The sequence below is a fragment of the Cololabis saira genome, chromosome 21, assembly GCF_033807715.1.
Source record: "Cololabis saira isolate AMF1-May2022 chromosome 21, fColSai1.1, whole genome shotgun sequence".
Lineage (NCBI taxonomy): Eukaryota > Metazoa > Chordata > Actinopteri > Beloniformes > Belonidae > Cololabis > Cololabis saira.
Genome location: NC_084607.1, coordinates 4,640,304 through 4,662,920, shown reverse-complemented (window position 1 = coordinate 4,662,920; position 22,617 = coordinate 4,640,304). Strand labels below are relative to the sequence as shown.

The 22,617-nt window shown below is 43.3% G+C and overlaps 1 protein-coding gene and 1 long non-coding RNA gene across 2 annotated transcripts in view; one reads left to right on the top strand and one right to left on the bottom strand.

The window, feature by feature from the left end:
- LOC133422408 (uncharacterized) overlaps nt 1–22,617 on the top strand; it is a 453,225-nt gene that overhangs the window by 123,787 nt on the left and 306,821 nt on the right. The window lies entirely within an intron of this gene.
- On the bottom strand, nt 5,540–6,028 carry LOC133422519 (S-antigen protein-like; the record flags this gene model as incomplete). The annotated part of the gene is made up of 2 exons (XM_061712545.1): nt 5,927–6,028; nt 5,540–5,878 (listed from the first exon to the last, which is right to left on the bottom strand). Coding segments are annotated over exons 1-2 (441 nt in total), but the record flags the coding sequence as incomplete, so codon positions are not given.

Here is a 22,617-nt window from a genome sequence, read left to right as displayed (position 1 = left end):
TCTTTCTTTCTTTCTTTCTTTCTTTCTTTCTTTCTTTCTTTCTTTCTTTCTTTCTTTCTTTCTTTCTTTCTTTCTTTCTTTCTTTCTTTCTGTCTCATTTCTTTCTGTCTCATTTCTTTCTTTCTTTCTTTCTTTCTTTCTTTCTTTCTTTCTTTCTTTCTTTCTTTCTTTCTTTCTTTCTTTCTTTCTTTCTTTCTTTCTTTCTTTCTTTCTTTCATGCTCATTTCCTTCCTTCCTTCCTTCCTTCCTTCCTTCCTTCTTTTTTCCCTTCCTTTCCCTTCTTTCCTCCTGCTCTCTCCTTGCTTCTTCCCTTCCTCTTTTCTCCCTTCCTTCCTTCTTGTTTCCTTCCTTCCTTCCTTCCTTCCTTCCTTCCTTCCTTCCTTCCTTCCTTCCTTCCTTCCTTCCTTCCTTCCTTCCTTCCTTCCTTCCTTCCTTCCTTCCTTCCTTCCTTCCTTCCTTCCTTCCTTTCTTCCTTTCTTCCTTCCTTCCTGTACGTTGTGCGTGGATTTAACACAGAACCATAAATCAGCTTTACACAAAAACGTCATCAACGGGAATTTATCGTTTTTACCGCGAGACGACGACTTCTTACCGTGGGGAATTTTTTTGACGGTTTATCGTGAACGGTAAAATATCACCCATTCCTAATCCAGATCCATATGATCCAGATAAACGTGATCCAGATAAACATGATCCATCTTAGGGCTGGGCGATATGGACCAAAAGTCATATCTCGATATTTTCTAGCTGAATGGCGATACTCGATATATATCGATATTTTTTCTGTGCCATAATTGGGGTTTCCCCCAAAGCATTATAGCATAGCATCTCTGTTAGCATCTCTGTTAGCTTCATTTTTTCTGAGGCAAACCCTTAAAAAAACAGTCAGTTTTAATACAAAGCCTCGTGCCAAATGTCACACAGGTTCCTTTATTAACAGAGGTCTGCACAATATCAACATGTATAAAACAAATGAAATAAAAATAAACTGCCTGCATATATAGAATAAAAATGCTTCTTGAATAAAATAAAACAAATATCCCTTTCCTGCATAACAATTAAATTAAAATACACTGTGCAATTAATAAATGTAGACAGTAACAGGCAGACTTTTCCACTGAGGTTGACAGTTGTGCAAATAACAAAACATTTGTGCAAATCTCAAATAAAACATTCAAGTCAATTTGTCAGAAAATAAGCTATATCAAAACCAAAAAAAAAAAAATAATTTCTTTAAATCAATATAAACGATATTGTCTCTTACCATATCGCGTTTGAAAATATATCGATATATATATTAAAATCTCAATATATCACCCAGCCCTAATCCAGATAAACATGATCCAGATCTACATGATCCAGATCCAAATGATCTAGATAAACATGATCCTGATGGACATGATCTAGATCAGGGGTGTCAAATGTGCGGCCCGAGAGAGGTTTTCATGCGGCCCGCGAGAAGTTTCCAACGCAAAAAAACAATGTTAATTTACTAAAAAGGAAGGCATAAATAATTGCCATGAATCGCAGCATATCCGATAATATATTTCTTCTATAAATCCATCGTTATTCCACAAATAAAGCAGTTTGACATTTTTTTGTTTTCTAGAATGCATTTGCCGATTTTATTTCTTTGTAGACGGTCGTTTATTTTTATTAACTGACTACTATTATTTATTTTCGCAGGAAAAATATCACTGCTAAAAAAGATGATAGAAGATATTTATTCTGAGAATTTCAGTTTTGAATACGAGGATAGTGACAAAGTAAAACAGTTAAAAGAGAAGTACTGACTTTTTCGGCACACTGGCGTAAATATCCGCGCCAATTTTTAAAAATAAATACACTTAATTGTACTGGAAAAATCTCTAAATCACAAAGAAACACTCTCTGATGTAATAAGAAAGATTTTGCTTTTAATTAAATTTCCTATAAAAAAGCGAAATATAAAAAAACATACTTGTTTCTGTTTATCTTTGTAAAATGATATTAAAAGTATCTTACATAATTTGAAAAAAATGCGAAATTTCAAGAAAAGATCCTGAAGAAATATATTTTACATAATTAGAGTGTAAACAAAGGGCATATTTCCTTTAAAATTAACTAAAGTGATATTGGATTAGATAACAATAGTAAAAAAAAAGAATTAGAAAAATATTTTTCGCCCCGTTTTTGTTATTTTGAGCGTGCGGCCCGCGAGAAAAGAATTGGTCAAATCCGGCCCGCCAAGCAAAATGAGTTTGACACCCCTGATCTAGATAGACGTGATCCAGTTTCTTTGGCGGCGAGGAAAAACTGCTGAGTTCTCAGACCGGAGGTCCGGGTTCGGTGACAGATGTACCTGGACGTTTGGAGACGTGTGAAGTGACACAAATGTTTAATGAAGAGATAATCTGTTAGCGCAGACCTCCTGAATAATAACGCTCCTCCGTCATCCGTCTCTCCATCCCTCTTCAAAAGTATCGTCTCACTTAAGGAAGTTTCAGTGCAACTTTTAATAAGTTTCCTCTTGGCTTGATATTCCACCCATGCCTTCATGATGAAGTGCTCTTCCCCTGGATTTCATTTAGTTATAGGAGATGAATCCATTTTAAGGCACATTAAGCTTATTTGTTGCCTCTGGCTTCCCCGTGTCTTATAACGATTATTCTGTCATTAAGCTACCGGATTTGATGTTTATGGATTCAAAAACAAACAAAAAAGACAAAAACAAATCCACCTCCACACTTTTGTGATCTCTTTCTCCTTTCTTTTCCACGGCGATAGCTGAAAGTTTGGAAAGTTCCAGGTTTATTTAACATTCATGAGAAGAAAAAAAAAGTTCACAATGATTCGTGACACTCTCTGTACTTCCCTCTTCTTTTCTTTTCTTTTCTTTTCTTTTCTTTTCAGGGTATCATGTGATATTTTGTCCTTCGATAAATGAGGAAATTAAAAATTGTAATAGTCCCAGTAATGGAATTTATAATCACGCCCATTAATCTGGGGCGGCTGATTAGCGTCGCCGTGATCCGTCTGTGACTGAGCGGTCAGCGAGTCTTCGACTTAGAAACCGCCCCCCGTGCTACCTGTAGCCTATCGACAGGATGTTAGCTTGACGATCAAGTTATTCACCGTCATCAGGCCTGAAAACACAAATCGTCGGTCAACAACGGTCCCCAATAAGTGCTATTTACAGGTAATGTCCATCTCTTCCGGTTGTAATTCTGGTTTAATTTCCCTCTTTCTAATTTGCCTGAAGTCCATTCTGGTGTGAAACGATCAATATTCAGGAGGCGCGGCTGATACCTGCCGACTGGACGGCGCGTGCCGGCGCCCGGCGCCGTGGTGACGGTAATGACGCTGTCAGCGCTGACGATGTGGAGGAAGCGTCATTTCCCACATTCACTTGTGAAAATCTCATTTGCTTCCATCTCTCCGCTAACGCTAATTCAGTGAGCGTTGGCGCTGCGCTCCGACGGTTCCTCCATCGGCCCGTCCAACCCGCAGGACTGGACTTTATTTCTGTCCCGTTTGTGCTTAGTTGTAATGGAATAAATCATCTTTATATTACATGATGTCATCTGCGTAACGGCGCCTCGATGCAGAGCTGCAGGTGCTAACGCTAACGCCACATACGCCTGCAGGTGCCAACACTAACGCCACATACGCCTGCAGGCGCTAACGCTAACGCCACATACGGCTGTCATTACCCGATGTGAGTCGCTACCCGATTTGAGTCACACATGCGCAGCCGCGTCCAACATCGTCGGCCATCTTGGAAAGCAACATACGGCAACACCACTTGGACAAACTACAGTTACGTCGCCAGACTTGATAGACAAGATCTAACACACACTTGTTTTGATATACGCTACTCACAATAAGTTAGGGATATTATTATGTACATGATTGCTTTTCCTATTTGGTCTGAATTTTAATGAAATAAGTAAACGTTCCCTTTGATATTAGTAATGATGAATGAAAAGAAACACCATCTTCATTAGTTTTAGACAATAAAAATAGTCTCTCACAATATCCCTAACTTATTGTGAGTAGTATATACATATATACATATATATATATATATATATATATATATATATATATATATATATATATATATATATATATATATATATAGTGTGTGTGTTTAGATATGATCATACATAGAGAGAGATGCATAGATATGTTCATATTTTTTCAGGGTAATGACAGTTTGTCCAAGTGGTGTTGCCGTATGTTGCTTTCCAAGATGGCCGACGATGTTGGACGCGACTGCGCATGTGTGACTCAAATCGGGTAATGACACGATGATCAAAAAAGGACCAAGGTCATCCCCCCGTGTAGACCGGCGTCCCTCAGGTCCCTCAGGTCCCCCAGGTCCCTCAGGTCCCTCAGGTTCTTCAGGTTCTTCAGGTCCCTCAGGTTCTTCAGGTCCCTCACGTCCCTCACGTCCCCCAGGTCCCTCAGGTCCCCCAGGTCCCTCAGGTCCCTCAGGTCCCTCAGGTCCCTCAGGTCCCCCAGGTCCTTCAGGTCCCTCAGGTCCCTCAGGTCCCCCAGGTCCCTCAGGTCCCTCACGTCCCCCAGGTCCCTCAGGTCCCTCAGGTCCCCCAGGTCCCTCAGGTTCTTCAGGTCCCTCAGGTCCCTCAGGTCCCTCAGGTCCCTCACGTCCCCCAGGTCCCTCAGGTCCCTCAGGTCCCCCAGGTCCCTCAGGTTCTTCAGGTCCCTCAGGTCCCTCAGGTCCCTCAGGTCCCCCAGGTCTCTCAGGTCCCTCAGGTCCCCCAGGTCCCTCAGGTCCCCCAGGTCCTTCAGGTCCTTCAGGTCCCTCAGGTCCCTCAGGTCCCTCAGGTCCCTCAGGTCCCTCAGGTCCCTCAGGTCCTTCAGGTCCCTCAGGTCCTTCAGGTCCCTCAGGTCCTTCAGGTCCCTCAGGTCCTTCAGGTCCCCCAGGTCCCTCAGGTCCATCAGTTCCTTCAGGTCCTTCAGGTCCCTCAGGTCCCTCAGGTCCCTCAGGTCCCCCAGGTCCTTCAGGTCCCTCAGGTCCCTCAGGTCCCCCAGGTCCTTCAGGTCCCTCAGGTCCCTCAGGTCCCTCAGGTCCCCCAGGTCCTTCAGGTCCCTCAGGTCCCCCAGGTCCCTCAGGTCCCTCACGTCCCCCAGGTCCCTCAGGTCCCCCAGGTCCCTCAGGTCCCCCAGGTCCCTCAGGTCCCCCATGTCCCTCAGGTCCCCCAGGTCCCTCAGGTCCCTCAGGTCCCTCAGGTCCCCCAGGTCCCTCAGGTCCCCCAGGTCCCTCAGGTCCCCCAGGTCCCCCAGGTCCCTCAGGTCCCCCAGGTCCCTCAGGTCCCTCAGGTCCCCCAGGTCCCCCAGGTCCCTCAGGTCCCCCAGGTCCCTCCGGTCCCCCAGGTCCCTCAGGTCCCTCAGGTCCCCCAGGTCCCTCAGGTCCCTCAGGTCCCTCAGGTCCCCCAGGTCCCTCAGGTCCCCCAGGTCCCTCCGGTCCCCCAGGTCCCTCAGGTCCCTCAGGTCCCTCAGGTCCCCCAGGTCCCTCAGGTCCCCCAGGTCCCTCAGGTCCCCCAGGTCCCTCAGGTCCCCCAGGTCCCTCAGGTCCCCCAGGTCCCCCAGGTCCCTCAGGTCCCCCAGGTCCCTCAGGTCCCTCCGGTCCCTCAGGTCCCCCAGGTCCCTCAGGTCCCTCAGGTCCCCCAGGTCCCTCAGGTCCCCCAGGTCCCCCAGGTCCCTCAGGTCCCCCAGGTCCCTCAGGTCCCTCCGGTCCCTCAGGTCCCCCAGGTCCCTCAGGTCCCCCAGGTCCCCCAGGTCCCTCAGGTCCCCCAGGTCCCTCAGGTCCCCCAGGTCCCTCAGGTCCCCCAGGTCCCTCAGGTCCCTCCGGTCCCTCAGGTCCCTCCGGTCCCTCAGGTCCCCCAGGTCCCCCAGGTCCCTCAGGTCCCCCAGGTCCCTCAGGTCCCTCAGGTCCCTCAGGTCCCCCAGGTCCCTCAGGTCCCCCAGGTCCCCCAGGTCCCTCAGGTCCCCCAGGTCCCTCAGGTCCATCAGATGCTAACATACATGCTAACAGAGATGCTAATATACATGCTAACAGAGATGCTAACATACATGCTAACAGAGATGCTAACATACATGCTAACAGAGATGCTAACATACATGCTAACAGAGATGCTAATATACATGCTAACAGAGATGCTAACATACATGCTAACAGAGATGCTAACAGACATGCTAATGACAAAAATAAAACATGGCGGACATTTCTTATGAATAAAATCAATATTTTGAGTTAGTTTCTGCATAAAAATGCGTTTTGATTACATTTCTAGCGAGAAATAAATATTTTACTTTCATAATATTCACTGTGAATGTATATAATCACTCGCTTGTCTTTCTCAAACCGCACCAGAATAAAAGCTGATTTATGGTTCCGCGTTACACCAACGCAGAACCTACGGCGTAGGTTACGCGGCGACGCGCACCGTATGCCGTACCCTACGCCGTACCCTACGCCGTAGGCTCTGCGTCGATTTAACGCGGAACCATAAATCAGCTCCCGAGCCGGCAGCCAGAAATCCCGAAATTTTCGGAGCAAATTTATTAACAGGCGTAGCCACAACTGTTATATTTCATCTATTAAACCAACATTTATCTTCCTAAATGATTTATTTCAGCCAGCTGTGATTCTCCACAGAGCTGCAGGTGGTTGTGCCGTCTGTTTTGCACTTGTGTTTTCTCAATAAAGCTTTGAAAAAAAAAAGCGCTGTCCCCCTCCTTGAGCCGCTGAATACAGACTACCGCTGCCTGCTGGTACGGAGGGGAATTACCTCTCACGCATGCGCAGAACGTATGTGCTAGTTCGCCGTCGGGTGTCGTATTTGCGGTGTGTTCAAAGAGCCCGACACAGGCGACACGAGCCGACACAGCAGTCGGCCGAGAGCGGGGGAAGTCGGGTTGGTGTGTCAGGGCCTTAAGGGCTAACAGACATGCTAACAGACATGCTAACAGACATGTTAACAGAGATGCTCTCCAGTCCTATGGCTTTACATCTCATATTGTCGGTAGATTCATTGGTAAAGGAAGAAAAGGCGACTCCTAACAGACATGCTAACAGAGATGCTAACGGAGATGCTAACATACATGCTAACGGTAATGTTAACAGAGATGCTCTCCAGTCCTTTGGTTTTACATCTCATATTGTCGGTAGATTCATTGGTAAAGGAAGAAAGGCGACTCTTAAATCTTGACATGTAAGGTTAGGGTTTCTGATTTCTTTTATTCAAAGTTTCCAGTCAGGTTTGGTGGTCTCCTGTTCGTGAATCACCAAACACAGACAAATCAGTCTTCTTGTTTGCATTTCTAATGCTAGTCTCTTCTTCTTCTTCTTCTTCTTCTTCGCTCTAACTTTGCGTCCGATGAAAAGCCCTCTCATGTGTGATTTGAGGGGAGCGTGTTCCAGCTGGCCGATAGCGTCCGCTCAGGCCTCTGGAGCGGAGCCGGCTCTGTTTCTACATGAAATGTGCAAATATGCAGAAGAAAATGACGGAGGGCGAGCTGTTTCATCATGTCTCCTCATTACCATGAACCAACACGCTAGCAGTTCTGCATATCGCTGGCCGGGCGATAGCTGCTCCAGCTTCCTGCGACTGAGTCTCAGTGTAAAACGCTGGAATCCCGCTCAAACTTCTCAGTCGTTAGCATTCCCAAACATGTTTTATAACCAGAGGTGTCAAGTAACGAAGTACAAATACTTCGTTACCTTACTTAAATTTTGGTTATCTATACTTCACTGGAGTAATTATTTTTCAGACGGCTTTTTACTTTTACTTCTTACATTTTCACGCAATTATCTGTACTTTTTACTCCTTACATTTTAAAAACAGCCTCGTTACTCTATTTAATTTTGGCTTTTAATAAAAACTATCCAGTTAAATTGCTCCATCCGGATAGAGTGAATTTGGTTGTGGTTGTTTCAGATGTTCTTGTCCAGTTTTGTTCTTCCATCCGTTCCCTCAGATTCCTGCAACTAAACTTGGATGTACATTCCAATAAAGGTTAGGATAAATGATAACATGAACATGAACGTTTGACTTTTTGCACCATTACAATACTTATAGGTAACTAGTCATCATATCTTCATTTTCAATGGCTTTTGTCCTTAATGGCTTTTTTCCCCCTTACATTACTTTTACTTTTATACTTTAAGTAGTTTTGAAACCAGTACTTTTATACTTTTACTTGAGTAAAAAACTTGAGTTGATACTTCAACTTCTGCAGGAGTATTTTAAAACTCTAGTATCTATACTTCTACCTGAGTAATGAATGTGAATACTGAAGACACCTCTGTTTATAACATAAGGAATAAACGTTAAAACTTAACGGAGAGATGGAGCTTGTTGTTCTTGCTGACGGAAGGGAAGAAAAAACGGCACAAATGACTCCAAAAGTGTGCACTTGAGGTGATGAAATCCACCTCCAGATGGACGTCTGTGCCGGTTCTCAGGGAGGCTTTGAGTCGCTCGTGTGATGACAAATCTTTCTAATTCGACTCCAGATCGTTGCCAGAGATTCCCGAGATTCAAACGGATCATTTACATACAAAAGGCTGATCCTCGTCTCTCTCTGCCCTGCGAGTGAAGGGGAATTATCTGCCGTCGTGCGTCTTGTGTTGTCGGCTTGTTTGGCGATAAGGCGTGCGAACAACACTCGAGTCGTCTGCGCGCCGCGCGGCGCCGCAGTCATTTTCATCAGCACTCTTGTTCAGGTGATGTTCCTTCAGGCTGGCTGATTTCAGGGCTTATCTAGTTAAGAGCCCCCCGCCTCGCCTTCGCCGCGGCCCCCCGCCACCGCCGGAGACGGGGCCCGCGCTCCGCCGCCGCTATTGGTGATTGGAGAGTGACACTAATTAAAGTCATTGATGTTTAAAATCAAGCATCCTGCTTGTTTCCCTCACAAAAGCTCGGGGAGCTCCCCGTCCGGGTCCCGCCGTGTCGTTATCATGTCGTTTGTTTTCCAGAAACTAGCTCGCGTGCGTCTCTTCATTAAAAAGAAACTCACCTCAGGACGGCGCAGAGCTCCGCTTGAGATATTTACATTTCAATTTCGCCTTTCATTTGCTTATGGCGGGGTGTGATGCCAAAGCTCGCCGAGTCTGCGGCTAATCTAATTTTTATTATAATGGAGGAAAACTGAAGAAGCAAAGACTATTTATAAATCATCTTTCTTCCCTCTCAGCTGACTGTACTAATGTAATTCCTGCTGGATTTATTGCCTGAATCGCTCGGATGCAGCAGAGAGTCTCCAGGACCCGTTTTATGAAGTTACTCCGAGGTTTGCACGCCTGATGATGTTAGACGGTTTTCATAAAACGTGGCGTCGTCCCACTTTGATGCCGGCGATGTTCATAATTGTCTTTTATTGTTTAAAGTTGGCGAAAACCGGCTCTCAAGTCTGAAAAGAGGAGAAGAAGAAAAAAGTGATTTAAGTAAGGCTTAAACCGTCCTCCGCTTCGCGTTGGACCGTTTACGCCCCTGCGTCGTCCATATATTTATGTTAATGGACACCTTCAAAGGACATTAGCCCGCTTATACCAAGGTCACTTACCAAAAAACATAAATATTAAATCAGTTATTCATGCTTTAATGTGTTTTCAGTTGAAATCATTAGTTTTTTAACAAGCCATAACTCAGTGACTACGTTTACATGCAGTCAAAATTCGGGTTATTGCTAATATTCCGGTTACTGAAACATTCGGAATATTCCGTTTCCATGCGTGAGCAAACAGGGTTATCCCTATATACATGGTGATTAATCATTCAGGATATCTGGATCAAACCAGCGACGCACGGAGAACGTGATGACGCAATTACCGTCATTTCCGCTTCTTCTTCCTGTATCCAAATTCAAAACAAATGCTGCTTCAGCAACTTTTCTCTCACCTGTAAATCTTCTATCCCGGTACTTTCTACCGTCTACAAATGCAGAAATGTTCATATCCTTCATTACATTTATGAAGTGATTAGTCTCCTCCTGGTCTTGGTTTCTCCGTGTTTATAAGAACTTCCTGGACTCAAAAGACCAGGATTCCTTGTGAACAGAACATGCGCAGAAAACAAATTCATGTTCCGTTTGATGGGGATATTCTGTTTGGCGTTTACATGACCAAATATTCAGGTTTTAAAAGGAGTAACCCAGGGCTCATATTGGGGTTTTTAAAAAAACGAATATTACTCAAAGGGGTTATTGGTGTTTACATGGCCATGCAAATTCGGGTTATTGCCAATATTCTGGTTTTAAAAGGCTTATTTATGCATGGAAACACAGTCATTGTTCCTTGGTAACTCCTGAGGGTCTGACTAATACCTGGAACAATCACTACCGTCCCATAAGGTTCTTAATGGACACAGTGTTGATTCTCCAGTAACAAGGACGGACCTGAGATACGACTTACACCGTGTCCACACTGCATGCGACGTGAGCGAGCGTCAAAAACAGTTCCATTGCTTTATTTTTTATTGCACAGTCTATACTGGTTGCGAGCGACGACGCGGCGCGCCGTTTTGAGCTGGACTTTTGTCGCACGCCCTGCTTCTATTTTCTTCCTGTCGCTCGCGTTGAAAGCCGGTTGAAAGTTGAAAAAAAAAGTTGAAAAGCGCTGTAGGAAACAGTCATTTCAATACAAGAACCTCAATAAAGTGTCAGCTGCTGGAGGGAGATCGCCAGGCTGGAAGGTTCTGATAAGATAATAAGATATAATAAGAATCTTATCTTAATCTTATTAGGGCTTAATTTGTGCCGGATCCTGCCGGATTTCTCGTGTCCTCTGCCTTTTCCCCACATCCCAGTAATGATCTGACATGCTGACATGTTTGCTGCATTAACACCACACGCCGGTCACTCCACGCTGTTCGCTGTTTGATTGCGTCACCGTTCGGTTTTTTTCCCCACTTATTCCACCGAATAATAAGCTTGTTTTCTGTTTAGAAAGTACAAACATAAGAAGATTACAAGTAATCACCCATCTTTTACTTGTCTCTTTACTCTTTTAGGATTTATTTTAGTTTCTTTCAGGAGCGCACGGGCGGGTAGTGCGGTGAATAAAGGCTGATTTATGGTTCCGCGTAAAATCGACGGCGTAGCCTACGGCGTAGGTTACGCGGCGACGCGCACAGTTCAGTGCGCGTCGCCGAGTACCCTATACCGTAGGGTCTGTGTTGGTGTAACGCGGAACCATAAATCAGCCTTTTAAAAAGCGAGTTTCAGCTGTCAATCAAAAGAACGTGGTAGAACGTGGGGCCGATAACACGTTCAGTGTTTCAGGACAGAGCGGGTCCGATGCCACGCAGTGCGACGCGACAGTCGGACGCTCGCGTGCAGTTAGGACAGGCTGTTAGCAACGGGAGATATTCTAGTCCGCTCAGCTCCGCTCGGCTATGGTACAGTAACAAACAGTAAATATATTTGTTTCAAAGAATCAAAGTCCACAGATAGTTTCCTAAATCGTTTTATTAAGCTACATATTTGATCAACCATTCAAAAAAATAAACGTTTCATTAAGCTACAAATATCAGGCTATCAATCATTCAAATAAATAAATGTTTTATTTTCTTTTCTCTCCTCTTCTGCATCCCAGTCATCAAAATTGTTAAATTCACCAAATAAATTAAAAGAAATTACAAAATAACTCATGTCGCCGTCCTGCGGTAGACCGGCTCTTCTTCTCTGAATCTCCGTTGCCGTGGTTACCACCTGGCAGTGGATCCAGCGCAATGATATTAAAGTTATCAGGCAATTTTACCGAACTTGTTTTCTAGGTGTAGGTTATCACTTTTAACCTACACCTGCCAGCCAATCAGAATCGAGTATTCACACAGACCTTGGTATAAACGCGAATAAAAACTAAGGAATTAAAATGTGAACGCGAGAATCACGACACGACTGATGGTCTGAGGTTAAAATCCCCTCGGAGTCGGCGTTCAGGGCCGGCGCCTTCGCCTCTTCTTCTGCTGCAGATAAAGGCGTAGAAGAAGCAGCAGATGTCGACGATGTCGTCCCTAAACCCAATCTGCAGTGTTTTATTTGTGCAGAAAGTGGCTGGCTGACTGACCGCCGGACAAATCCGCCGACACGGGAAGGTGGCTCACCCCCTAACTTGTCAGCCGCGCAGATCTAATCAGTAACATGTTTTGCCAGCCAGATTTGAGGGAGTTTGACAGGTCCGCCGGAGAAGCTGCTGCGTCTGGTATTTTTGGTTTGCAGAGGGAGGACAGGCAGCGACGAGGGCTCACATCTAATCAAGTGTAGGAGGGCCCGTAATGATCGGGGGAGAGAAGAGTTTGTCAGTTATTTATCACCTGGCTGGGCCAGTTACCCGCAAACTAAAAGTTGGCTCTCCACAAGTTTTTATACCAAAATGTTTTTATTTTCTTAGTTTTTTCATTATTATTATTGAGGACATGCATGCATCTAGTGCAGGTCCTGCTGCTGGAGGTGGCGGGAGGTTTGTCAGCGAAAATTAGTTTATTTATATAGCACAATTCAACACAAGGTAATTCAAAGTGCTTTACATCAACATTAAAAGCGGCAAGACACAATTAAACAGTAAATAACAAATAAAAGGAAAATAAAATGATAAGAAAAGGGGTAAAATAATAAAAAGCAAAAGTTGTTAAAAAGTAAGGGCAGTACAGCAGGTTCACATGTCATTTAGGCCTGTGTTGAAAAACTAAATTTTCTGATTCTAAATCGATTCTCATATTAATTCCTAAAAATCGATTTGTACGTCTAAAGATCGAATTTTTTTCATCATTACATTTCAACTTTTGGTATTTTTTTGTTTATGCCCAAAAAACTAATGTTTTGTTGGACATGAGAATAACTAGTGCCATGTTTTTGCTTTAAAATATGTTTAAAAGGTATGAAAACATTAAAGTTTTCAGTTATAGTTGCATAAATTGTCTATATTTCATTACTTTATATACTGTATTGGGGTTACATTTGCATAAAATGCTGAAAACCAAATTCTCAAAAATTAAAAACCGAAATATAGCGAAAATAGAAAAAATGAAAACGCAATGTGGGAAAAAATCTGTTTCCTCCCTGGATCTGTTTGGTAATTCTGCTCCAAGATGTTTCTGAAAGCAGTTCTATCAGCATTCTGGGAGCTGATTGGTCCTTACAGCATCATTAGCTGATAATACTTGCTGTTGAATCTCATATAATTCATGCAACAGCTCAAAAAACAGTTTTAATAACACTAACCCAAATCAATATCAGAATCAAATCAGATCGAATCAAATCTTGATAATCGATTCTGAATCCACCGGTGAGGAGCAGAATAACTGAACGCTGCCTCACCTTGCTTGGTTCTGGTTCTTGGGAACAACAACAAACCAGATCCAGATGAACCTCAGGGGTCTGGGAGCTTCATAGGGAGACTAAATATTGTCATCAACGAACCTTTATCATCTGAGGAAAACGAGATGAGACGCAACAAAAATGCTATAGATTACAAAATAAAAACTCTGCTAAAATGTGTCATTTCCGTTGACCAAAACGAGACGAAATGTTCTACCAAAGATCCTTAATGTCCATGTTTTCAGTAGTTTCTCTGGTTTAATGTCCATGTTTTCAGTAGTTTCTCTGGTTTAATGTCCATGTTTTCAGTAGTTTCTCTGGTTTAATGTCCATGTTTTCAGTAGTTTCTCTGGTTTAATGTCCATGTTTTCAGTAGTTTCTCTGGTTTAATGTCCATGTTTTCAGTAGTTTCTCTGGTTTAATGTCCATGTTTTCAGTAGTTTCTCTGGTTTAATGTCCATGTTTTCAGTAGTTTCTCTGGTTTAATGTCCATGTTTTCAGTAGTTTCTCTGGTTTAATGTCCATGTTTTCAGTAGTTTCTCTGGTTTAGTTCTGCTGGGTGACGTTAGTCCTCAATCCCAGTCGCTGCAGCAGGAATCAGATCCAGAAGATGCAGCTGCAGAGTTAGAGGCTGATGCCGTTAACGCAGAGCTCTAGATTCATGTTAATTAAAAACTAAGTTACATAGAGAAACACAGGGATCTGCTCTGGGGCTGGAGAAGAAGAAGATCCATCTTTGGATACACTTTCCTACATAGACGTGGAAAAGAAAACCCAATGTGTCGTCAGAAAAGAAAAAGATGTGGAGAAATGTGAAAAAATAAATATGTTGTAAACTCAAATTAGAGTCTTCTGTATCTGGAATGAATGTATTCTTGAGTCTATAAGGAAACAATAATATAATAATAAGATAACCTTGTTTGAATTGTAAAATGGGTTTGGCTAAATACAATCTTAGACTAAAATGGACAATTCTGACTAAAATAAGACTAAAATGCTCAGACTTTTAGTCGACTGAAACTTGACACGACTAAACGGAGAATGAACGTGACTAAAACTAATAAAAACTAAAATGATAGCTTGACCCAAAGACTAGACTGAAACTAAAACTGAAACAGTCTGACAGAAACAACACGAACCTTTACGAGATGAAAAGCCTCCGGTGGCGTGAAAGTCGGGAACTTTTCCTTCCTCGAAACCGTCGTGATGAACAAACTATAAAGAGAAAGGAGCTCTGAAAGGACGTGGTCACATGTTGCATGTCCGTCCTAATGGCTCCAGGCCCCCCCGGCCCCCCCGGCCCGAATCCAGGGCCCCATTAAGGCCGGAGCTTTATAGATATATATGCGTCATTACGCTACAAACATAATGTGCTTCATGATGAGCAAAGCTCAGAGCTCCATAATGGCCGTGGTCCCGAACATGTTCTGACATTAACACCAGCCCCGTTTTATTATTTTAACTGGGACAATAATAAATGCTCCGTATCTGACATTTCGGAGTATATAGGCAATTTCCTGGAGGGCTCGGGGTCGGCGTGTTATCCCCGGGTCAAGTGGGCTGGGGTTGCTTACAGAAACTGTGGCTCCAACGTACTGCAATTCCACCTTTCACCTCCTCCTCCTCCTGCTCCGTCACACTCGCTCTGTCTTTTAAGATTTCATACACCGGCGAGACCTAAGGGTCTCTGCCCTGCTGCCGCATGTGAGCCGCTCTACCGAGCCGCCGCCGCCGCCGGCGACGCTCCGGTCCGGTCTGGTCTGCTCTGGTCGGCCGCGAGCGGATCCAGGGGTGCAGGTCCGATGTCAGGATTGGGGGGGACACCAACGTGATTTTAATCTTTAATTTTTTGCCAATATGCAACTCATACCATGCCATAAATTGGTAAAGGCTCGCCAAAAAATACTGCACAGGGAATCATTTATTGTGCTTACCTTTCTTGTTTATTTGTCCTAAACAGCCAACAGTGTGTGTCACTGCTTACTTAACTGTTATATTCCTAAATCATAATTTTAAGGGTTTTGGGCATGTAGTGTCGACTCATCTCAAATTCTTCTCACCATCTTCCTTTTATCCTATGGGACGACTTTATGCACGATCAATTGATATATGGATGAAATATGGAGCCCTAAACAAGTTGTTTAAACTAACTGATCATGTTTTAACACAGTTATGGTGGTAAACAGTTCTAAAAAAAAAGGACCCATTGCTAAGAGCACAATAAACACAGCACAAGTTGACCCAACATCAAATTTATTTACATAAATGTCCATGTTCGTTTTCATCTGTCATTTTCCAAAAAAACAAAAAGCGCGAGGCACCGGGAATCAGCGACAGTAAACGTGTTTATGACAGATAAGACTACACAAATACACCCATCCTAACAGCTATATGATAATCCACTGATCCACCAATTGATTATTGAAAAGGCTTCGTTGAAAACAGACGCATACGACCGGGAGGAGGCAGGAAAACAGCAGAGAAGTGAGCTACATGTTGGCTACGGGCAGGTACGAATGTAAACAGAACGTTGACAAAATTCATTGTCGAGCCTGTTAAAAATTTTAAAAATATTAATTCAGACTAAAAAAAAAATGTATGGAGTAGCAATACTTTCATTCTGTACACCTCAAAACACACCGTGGATGTATTCTTTTTTTAGAAATATATTTTTAATAAATATTCTACATATTCAACCTTTAAGTCTGAAAATACATTTGTTCAATTTTGAATAATTTAGGGTATTTTTATTGGGGGGGGGCAATTCATGTTTTTCAGAAATTGGGGGGGACATTTCCCCCCCATCCCCCCCGGGATTTGCACCCATGAGCGGATCAAACGGGTTTAGTTTAGTTTAGTTTAGTTTATTGGTCCTTTCCATTTCCACAACACAAATATTAGTTGTTTTGTTCAGGAAGTCTTTCCCTGGTCTTTCATAGATATTTTTATTGTCTCTGTGCTTTCATACTTTTACTTCTGGTTTCCTATGTGTCTTGATTTTATTCCTTTTTGTTTATTTTGTTTGTTGGTTTCTGTAGCACTTTGCGATTATTTTATGAAAAGGGCTTTACAAATAAAATGTATTATTATTTTAATTATTAAATAACCCAAAGTACAGGTGTAAATCGTCAGTGTAATACAAAAAATTGGTATATACAATTTTAACTAAAAACCAAGGACCAAAATGTGTAGACTGAAGCCTAAGCTTATGACGCTTATGACACCCATTTCACAAGAAAAGAGAAAGAAAGGGAAAAAAAAGTTAGCTTTTGACTAGTGCATTTAGGATTTAGAGAATGAAACAAAATACATAAATAAATCCATATGAGAAGTTCCCCGAGTATAAACAAAATAACTGTAGACAAACATACAGCATATTCCACATGTCATTACTAATATCATTCCATACAGTATATATAATAAGCACATACATACACATATATACATACATACATACATACACACACACACACACACACACACACGCATACTGTATATACATATACATACATACATACATACATACATACATACATGCACACACACATACTGTATATACTGTATATACATATATATACATACACACACACATACATACATATACATACACATGTCCATAGGTACATGCATGTGTATTATACCTTTTGTTTTATATGTATTAATAATTTTGTATTTATAGGTGCTTTTGAATTGTAATAACGTGCTACACATTCTCATTTCTGTATCTAAACTGTTCCACAGATTAATCCTGTCACTGAGATCATCGTTGTTTAACCCTTGTACCGTCTTCGGGTCAAAATGACCTAATTCTCCTTTTCCTTTCCTCCTGCTCTCTCCTTCCTTGTTTCCTTCCTTCCTTCCTTCCTTCCTTCCTTCCTTCCTTCCTTCCTTCCTTCCTTCCTTCCTTCCTTCCTTCCTTCCTTCCTTCCTTCCTTGTTTCCTTCCTTCCTTCCTTCCTTCCTTCCTTCCTTTCTTCTTTTTTCCCTTCCTTCCTTCTTTCCTCCTGCTCTCTCCTTCCTTCTTCACTTCCTCTTTTCTCCCTTCCTTCCTTCCTTCTTTTTTCCCTTCCTTCTTTTCTCCCTTCCTTCCTTCTTTCCTTGTTTCCTTCCTTCCTTCCTTTCTTCTTTTCTCCCTTCCTTCCTTCCTTCCTTTCTTCTTTTTTCCCTTCCTTCTTTTCTCCCTTCCTTCCTTCTTTCCTTGTTTCCTTCCTTCCTTCCTTCCTTCCTTCCTTCCTTCCTTCCTTCCTTCCTTCCTTCCTTCCTTCTTTCCTTCCTTCCTTCCTTCTTCCCTTCCTATTTTCTCCCTTCCTTCCTTCTTTCCTTGTTTTCTTCCTTCCTTCCTTCCTTCCTTCCTTTCTTCTTTTCTCCCTTCCTTCCTTCTTTCCTCCTGCTCTCTCCTTCCTTCTTCCCTTCCTCTTTCCTTCCTTCCTTCCTTCCTTCCTTCCTTCCTTCCTTCCTTCCTTCCTTCCTTCCTTCCTTCTTTCCTTCCTTCCTTCCTTCTTCCCTTCCTATTTTCTCCCTTCCTTCCTTCTTTCCTTGTTTTCTTCCTTCCTTCCTTCCTTCCTTCCTTTCTTCTTTTCTCCCTTCCTTCCTTCTTTCCTCCTGCTCTCTCCTTCCTTCTTCCCTTCCTCTTTCCTTCCTTCCTTCCTTCCTTCCTTCCTTCCTTCCTTCCTTCCTTCCTTCCTTCCTTCCTTCTTCCCTTCCTTCCTTATTTCCTCCCTTCTTCCCTTCCTCTTTTCTCACTTCCTTCCTTCCTTCCTTCCTTCCTTCCTTCCTTTCTTCTTTTCTCCCTTCCTTCCTTCTTTCCTCCTGCTCTCTCCTTCCTTCTTCCCTTCCTCTTTTTTCCCTTCCTTCCTTCTTTCCTTATTTTCTCCCTCCCTTCCTCCCTTCTTCTCTTCCTCCTTCCTTGACCCGAAGGCACAAGGGTTAACGTTGGTTCTTGCCTTTGTTTTTGCGTATCGTTTAACTTTGAAAGTTTAAGTGGTTTGATGGGTTTTCTTGTAGATTGGTGATAAAGGTGAGTGTGGGAGGAAAGGTGGAGGTGGAGATCGTTGAAGGAGGTGTGGACGGGGCCTGACAGACGCCGGACAGACGCCCGACTCAGATTCCTCTTTTATTGTCCAAACCATTTTTGAGCGCGGTCAAAGGGCGGCGGCGCCGGCTGGAGCAGCGGCCTCGGCGCCGCGTGGTTCACTGATTAGATTTAATAGATTTTTCTCGACAACAATGGAGCTTGTTTTTGTAGCGAGGCGGCGAAGCGGAGCAGAACGGGGCGAAATTATCCGACTTTCTCTCTGCCGACAAGTAAAAGAAAAGCTGGTGGTTAAGAAAAAAAAATCCAATATTTCCCTAATAAGGAAAATAAAATTGGTGTCTTTTTTAAATTCTGAGTAAATAGATACACAAAGTTTTCAAAGCAGAACAAATAGATTCAGTTTGCTCAGAAGGAAACGATGTCTGCAAACAGAGTCGGAGCTGAATTTCCATTTCTCCCCGTGATTGTGGGCTTGTTGTTCTGGCGGTTTTTGCTGTTTCCTGGCGCTGCGTCGTCCTCCCCGCCCGCGGCCTCCCGTCGGGCCGGCGCGCGGCTCATAACTAATACCCGGTAATTTATTCTGTTATTGGTGGAAATTTGCACAAGATGGGCACATTTTATTGAATAACCAGATCGATACTGTTTTCAATTAGCTGCTGAGGATCAGCCAAATTAGCTCTCTGGAATGACTGGAGGCTCCGCGTCCAGCCAAGGTCCTTGATTTGAATAACCCTGCCTTAGGGTGGAAGGAACCGGCAAGCTCACTTTCTCTTTAAGGGATCCTCCGAGCATGTTGCACCTTTCTTTACGGCCATTGTAGCATCTGGCCGGCTGCCACGCGCCGCCGCCACCACGCTACCGCCGCCGCGCGCCCCTGCTTAAGATGCAGCGTAGCCTCCGTGGGTTAGGAGGGCCAGCTCTATCAATCTGCTCCTTCCGGCCCCCACGTTCCCCCGTGCGGTTAATCACTGCCACTAATTAGTGCTAATTACTCACCGGTGCCCGGGAGAGACCCCCCCTTTGCTTGCAATGATCTGAAGGTCCTCTGTGGCGCCCCGCTGCTTGGCATTCCTCAGGTACGAGAGGAGAGGGGGGTTACAGGTACGTGAGACCCTGGATTCACACTGAAAGCGCCACAGGCGTCATAGGCGTCCGGTTGCCATTCGTTTTCTATGAAAGTGAGAGGCGTCGGAGGCAGAGCTGGTAGAGGAGCCAAAAATTGTACTCAAGTAAAAGTACTGTTACTTCAGAATAATATGACTCAAGTAGAAGTAAAAAGTATTCATCCAAATAATTACTTGAGTAAAAGTAAAAAAGTACTTGGTGAAAAAACTACTCAAGTACTGAGTAACTGTTGAGTAACGTCTGATTTATATTTTTAACTATTCAAACAGACAAAAGTACAAAATAATCATTTTCAGGCAAATTAAATCAATAAAATAATAAAATAAATTAAAATCAATAAAAAATTAAAAAAAGCTTAAATTAAAATAATCTTAAAGTAAATTCAAATACTTTAATAAATAATAAAATAAACCAGAATAAAAAAATAAACTAAGCACAAGTAACACAAAATTTCAAGCCTTTGTACTTTTCTTTTTTAACCAGCAGAACCAGAACAAACATGAACTCATAGAAACTGTGTGTGTGTTTGAGTCTGTGTAAATGTGACAAAACATGCAAAAACAAACATTTTTCACAAAGAATCACCCAGTGATGTCATGAGATTGACGCGTACGTGGATAAAAGGGATAAAAGAAAAGTAACAGCTCAACGTAGCCTAATGTAGCGGAGTAAGAGGAACAGTTTCTTCTTCACAAATCTACTCAAGTAAAAGTAAAAAGTACAGTGATTCAAAACTACTCCTAAAAGTAAAAATGTTCCCAAAACTTACTCAAGTAAATGTATCAGAGTAAATGTAACTCGTTACTACCCACCTCTGGTCGGAGGCCACGGAGGCGCGTGTGAAACACGTAACTGATGGTTGAGGAGCTGTATGGTCCCAACGATTTTATTTGCTACATTGATCCAACGCAAAATCATTAAAAACCGTGCTTATTAATCACAAAAAAACTGTTAAAATAATATGACCAAATCCAGTACGATCCGGTGTGTCAGTGGTGTTTACCGGGACCGAGGGCTCGACGATGGTTGATGTTGAGGACCAACTTTTTTAAGGAACATCAAACTCATTGTTATCTATGCGGAAATAACGCTAAAATATAAAGTAGGCTTCCCAAAGTGCGATCCATGAGGAAATAGGAAACTGAAGATGTGCATGCTATATATAGATATATGTAGACTATATGCACTTTGTTCCCTCCAGTTCTGCAACGCAGTTTGAAAACCCCGCCCACTACAGTCTCCGCCCACTGCAGGGTCGACAGACTTCGGCTAGCAGCCATGCAGGCGTCCCGAGCCTCCACTACGGTGGCCGAGACCCGCCATTGCTGAAAATTAAAGAAACGCTGCAAATAAAAAGAAACGCCGCTGCAAATAAAAAGAAACGCTTTGCAAATAAAATAAACGCTGCAAATAAAAACAAACGCTGCAAATATAAATAAAAAACGATGCAAATAAAAAGTCACAACGGAAGTGAATTACCGGGGACTATTTTTGCTGATGCACCGGTGTTTTTTATGTGAGAGGAGAAGAAGAAAACGAAGATAATAATAATATGCGCTATCCATACTCATTCTGGATAAATGTATTAGTATGGATTGATGGACACTAGCTAAGCAGAAACTTCCCACAATGCAATGCAGCAGTGTTTGTTTGCTAACTGCTGCTGTGACAGGAGTTGTTACCATGGTAACAACTCCCCCTCCCAACGGCAGGAAGTGCCGTGTGGCTCTGAGTAGTACGTCCAAATTAATGCATACTACTAGGAGAAGAAGAAGACGAAGAGGACGTAAGTGAAAAGGAAGAAATAAGAAGAGCGAGGAATAAGAAGAACAACGAACGAGAAATTAAGTGAAAAGGTTAGTGTTCAACGTTGCTACGTGTAATTTTTAATGTGCAACACCGGTGCATCGGCAAAAATAGTCCCCGGTAATTCACTTCCGTTTTGGCTTTTTTATTTGCGTCGTTTTTTTATTTTATTTGCAGCGGGGTTCATTTTATTTGCAGCGGCGTTTCTTTTAGTTTGCAGCGTTTATTTTATTTGCTAAGCGTTTTTTTTTATTTGCAGATTTGTTTCTGTTTGCAGCGTTACTTTTATTTTCAGCAATGGCGGGTCGTGGCCACCGTACTCCACAGGCGATTTTTGGCGCTTTCAGTGTGAATCCAGCAAGAGAGTGTGAGCAGGATGCAGGAGGCCGCAGAGACCCCCCCCCCCCCTGGTGTTTAAGCCCCCGGGGGGGCCGTGGGCCGCCGTGGGCCGCTCACCTGCCACCCAGACCGGCTGGTTCCGGTCCGCTCCGGCCTCGGCCGGCCTAATGAGCCAGCACCTCTCTGCTCCCACCGTCATTAGTCGTCTGCGGCCACGACTCCGGGTTGCATCGCGTTCGGTCCTTCGACCCCTTACCCCCCCCCCCCTCAGTAATTTTCCTTTAATAGATTCAATTTGCTTTCATTTGCTTGGTATTGATTTATTTGTCCCGCTTCGTCTCGTCAACCATAGAAACCTATAACGAAAGTTTGCGAGGAAAATGAAGGGGAAAAAAAGAAAAAAACTCATTTAATTTGCTAATATTGAGCGAATTATTAAAAGAAAGAGAGAAATGACAAATGATGTGGATACAGTGTGGAAGTGAGGCTTGACTTAAGTTGAAAAACACACAGGAGGAAGAAAAAACAGTGCAGATTTGAGATCAAGTGCAAACAGTAAAGCTTAATAACAGGCTGAAGGGTTGTTAAATGAAAAACTCATTTTCTCCTTATGGAAGGTGAGTGCTTCCTGTCAAGCTCAAATAATTAGACGCTGACAGCTGATTGGGGGGAAAAGGAGTAAATTGGTATTTTGGAAGGACGTTTTAGACAAAAGGGTGGAGGATGTGTGTGTAATGGATTGCTTTAGCCTCTGTCAGAGGGACACGGCGGTGCAGCGCCGTGTGTCACGAGGAATCAAAGGAAAGGGTAAAGCCTTTACCTCTCACTGACCTCCAAATCTGTCCAGCTGTGGTAACTGTGACAGATGAACCAGCCACAATCACCGCACACGCACACACACACACACACACACACACACACACACACGCACACACACACACACACACACACACACACGCACACACGCACACACACACACGCACACGC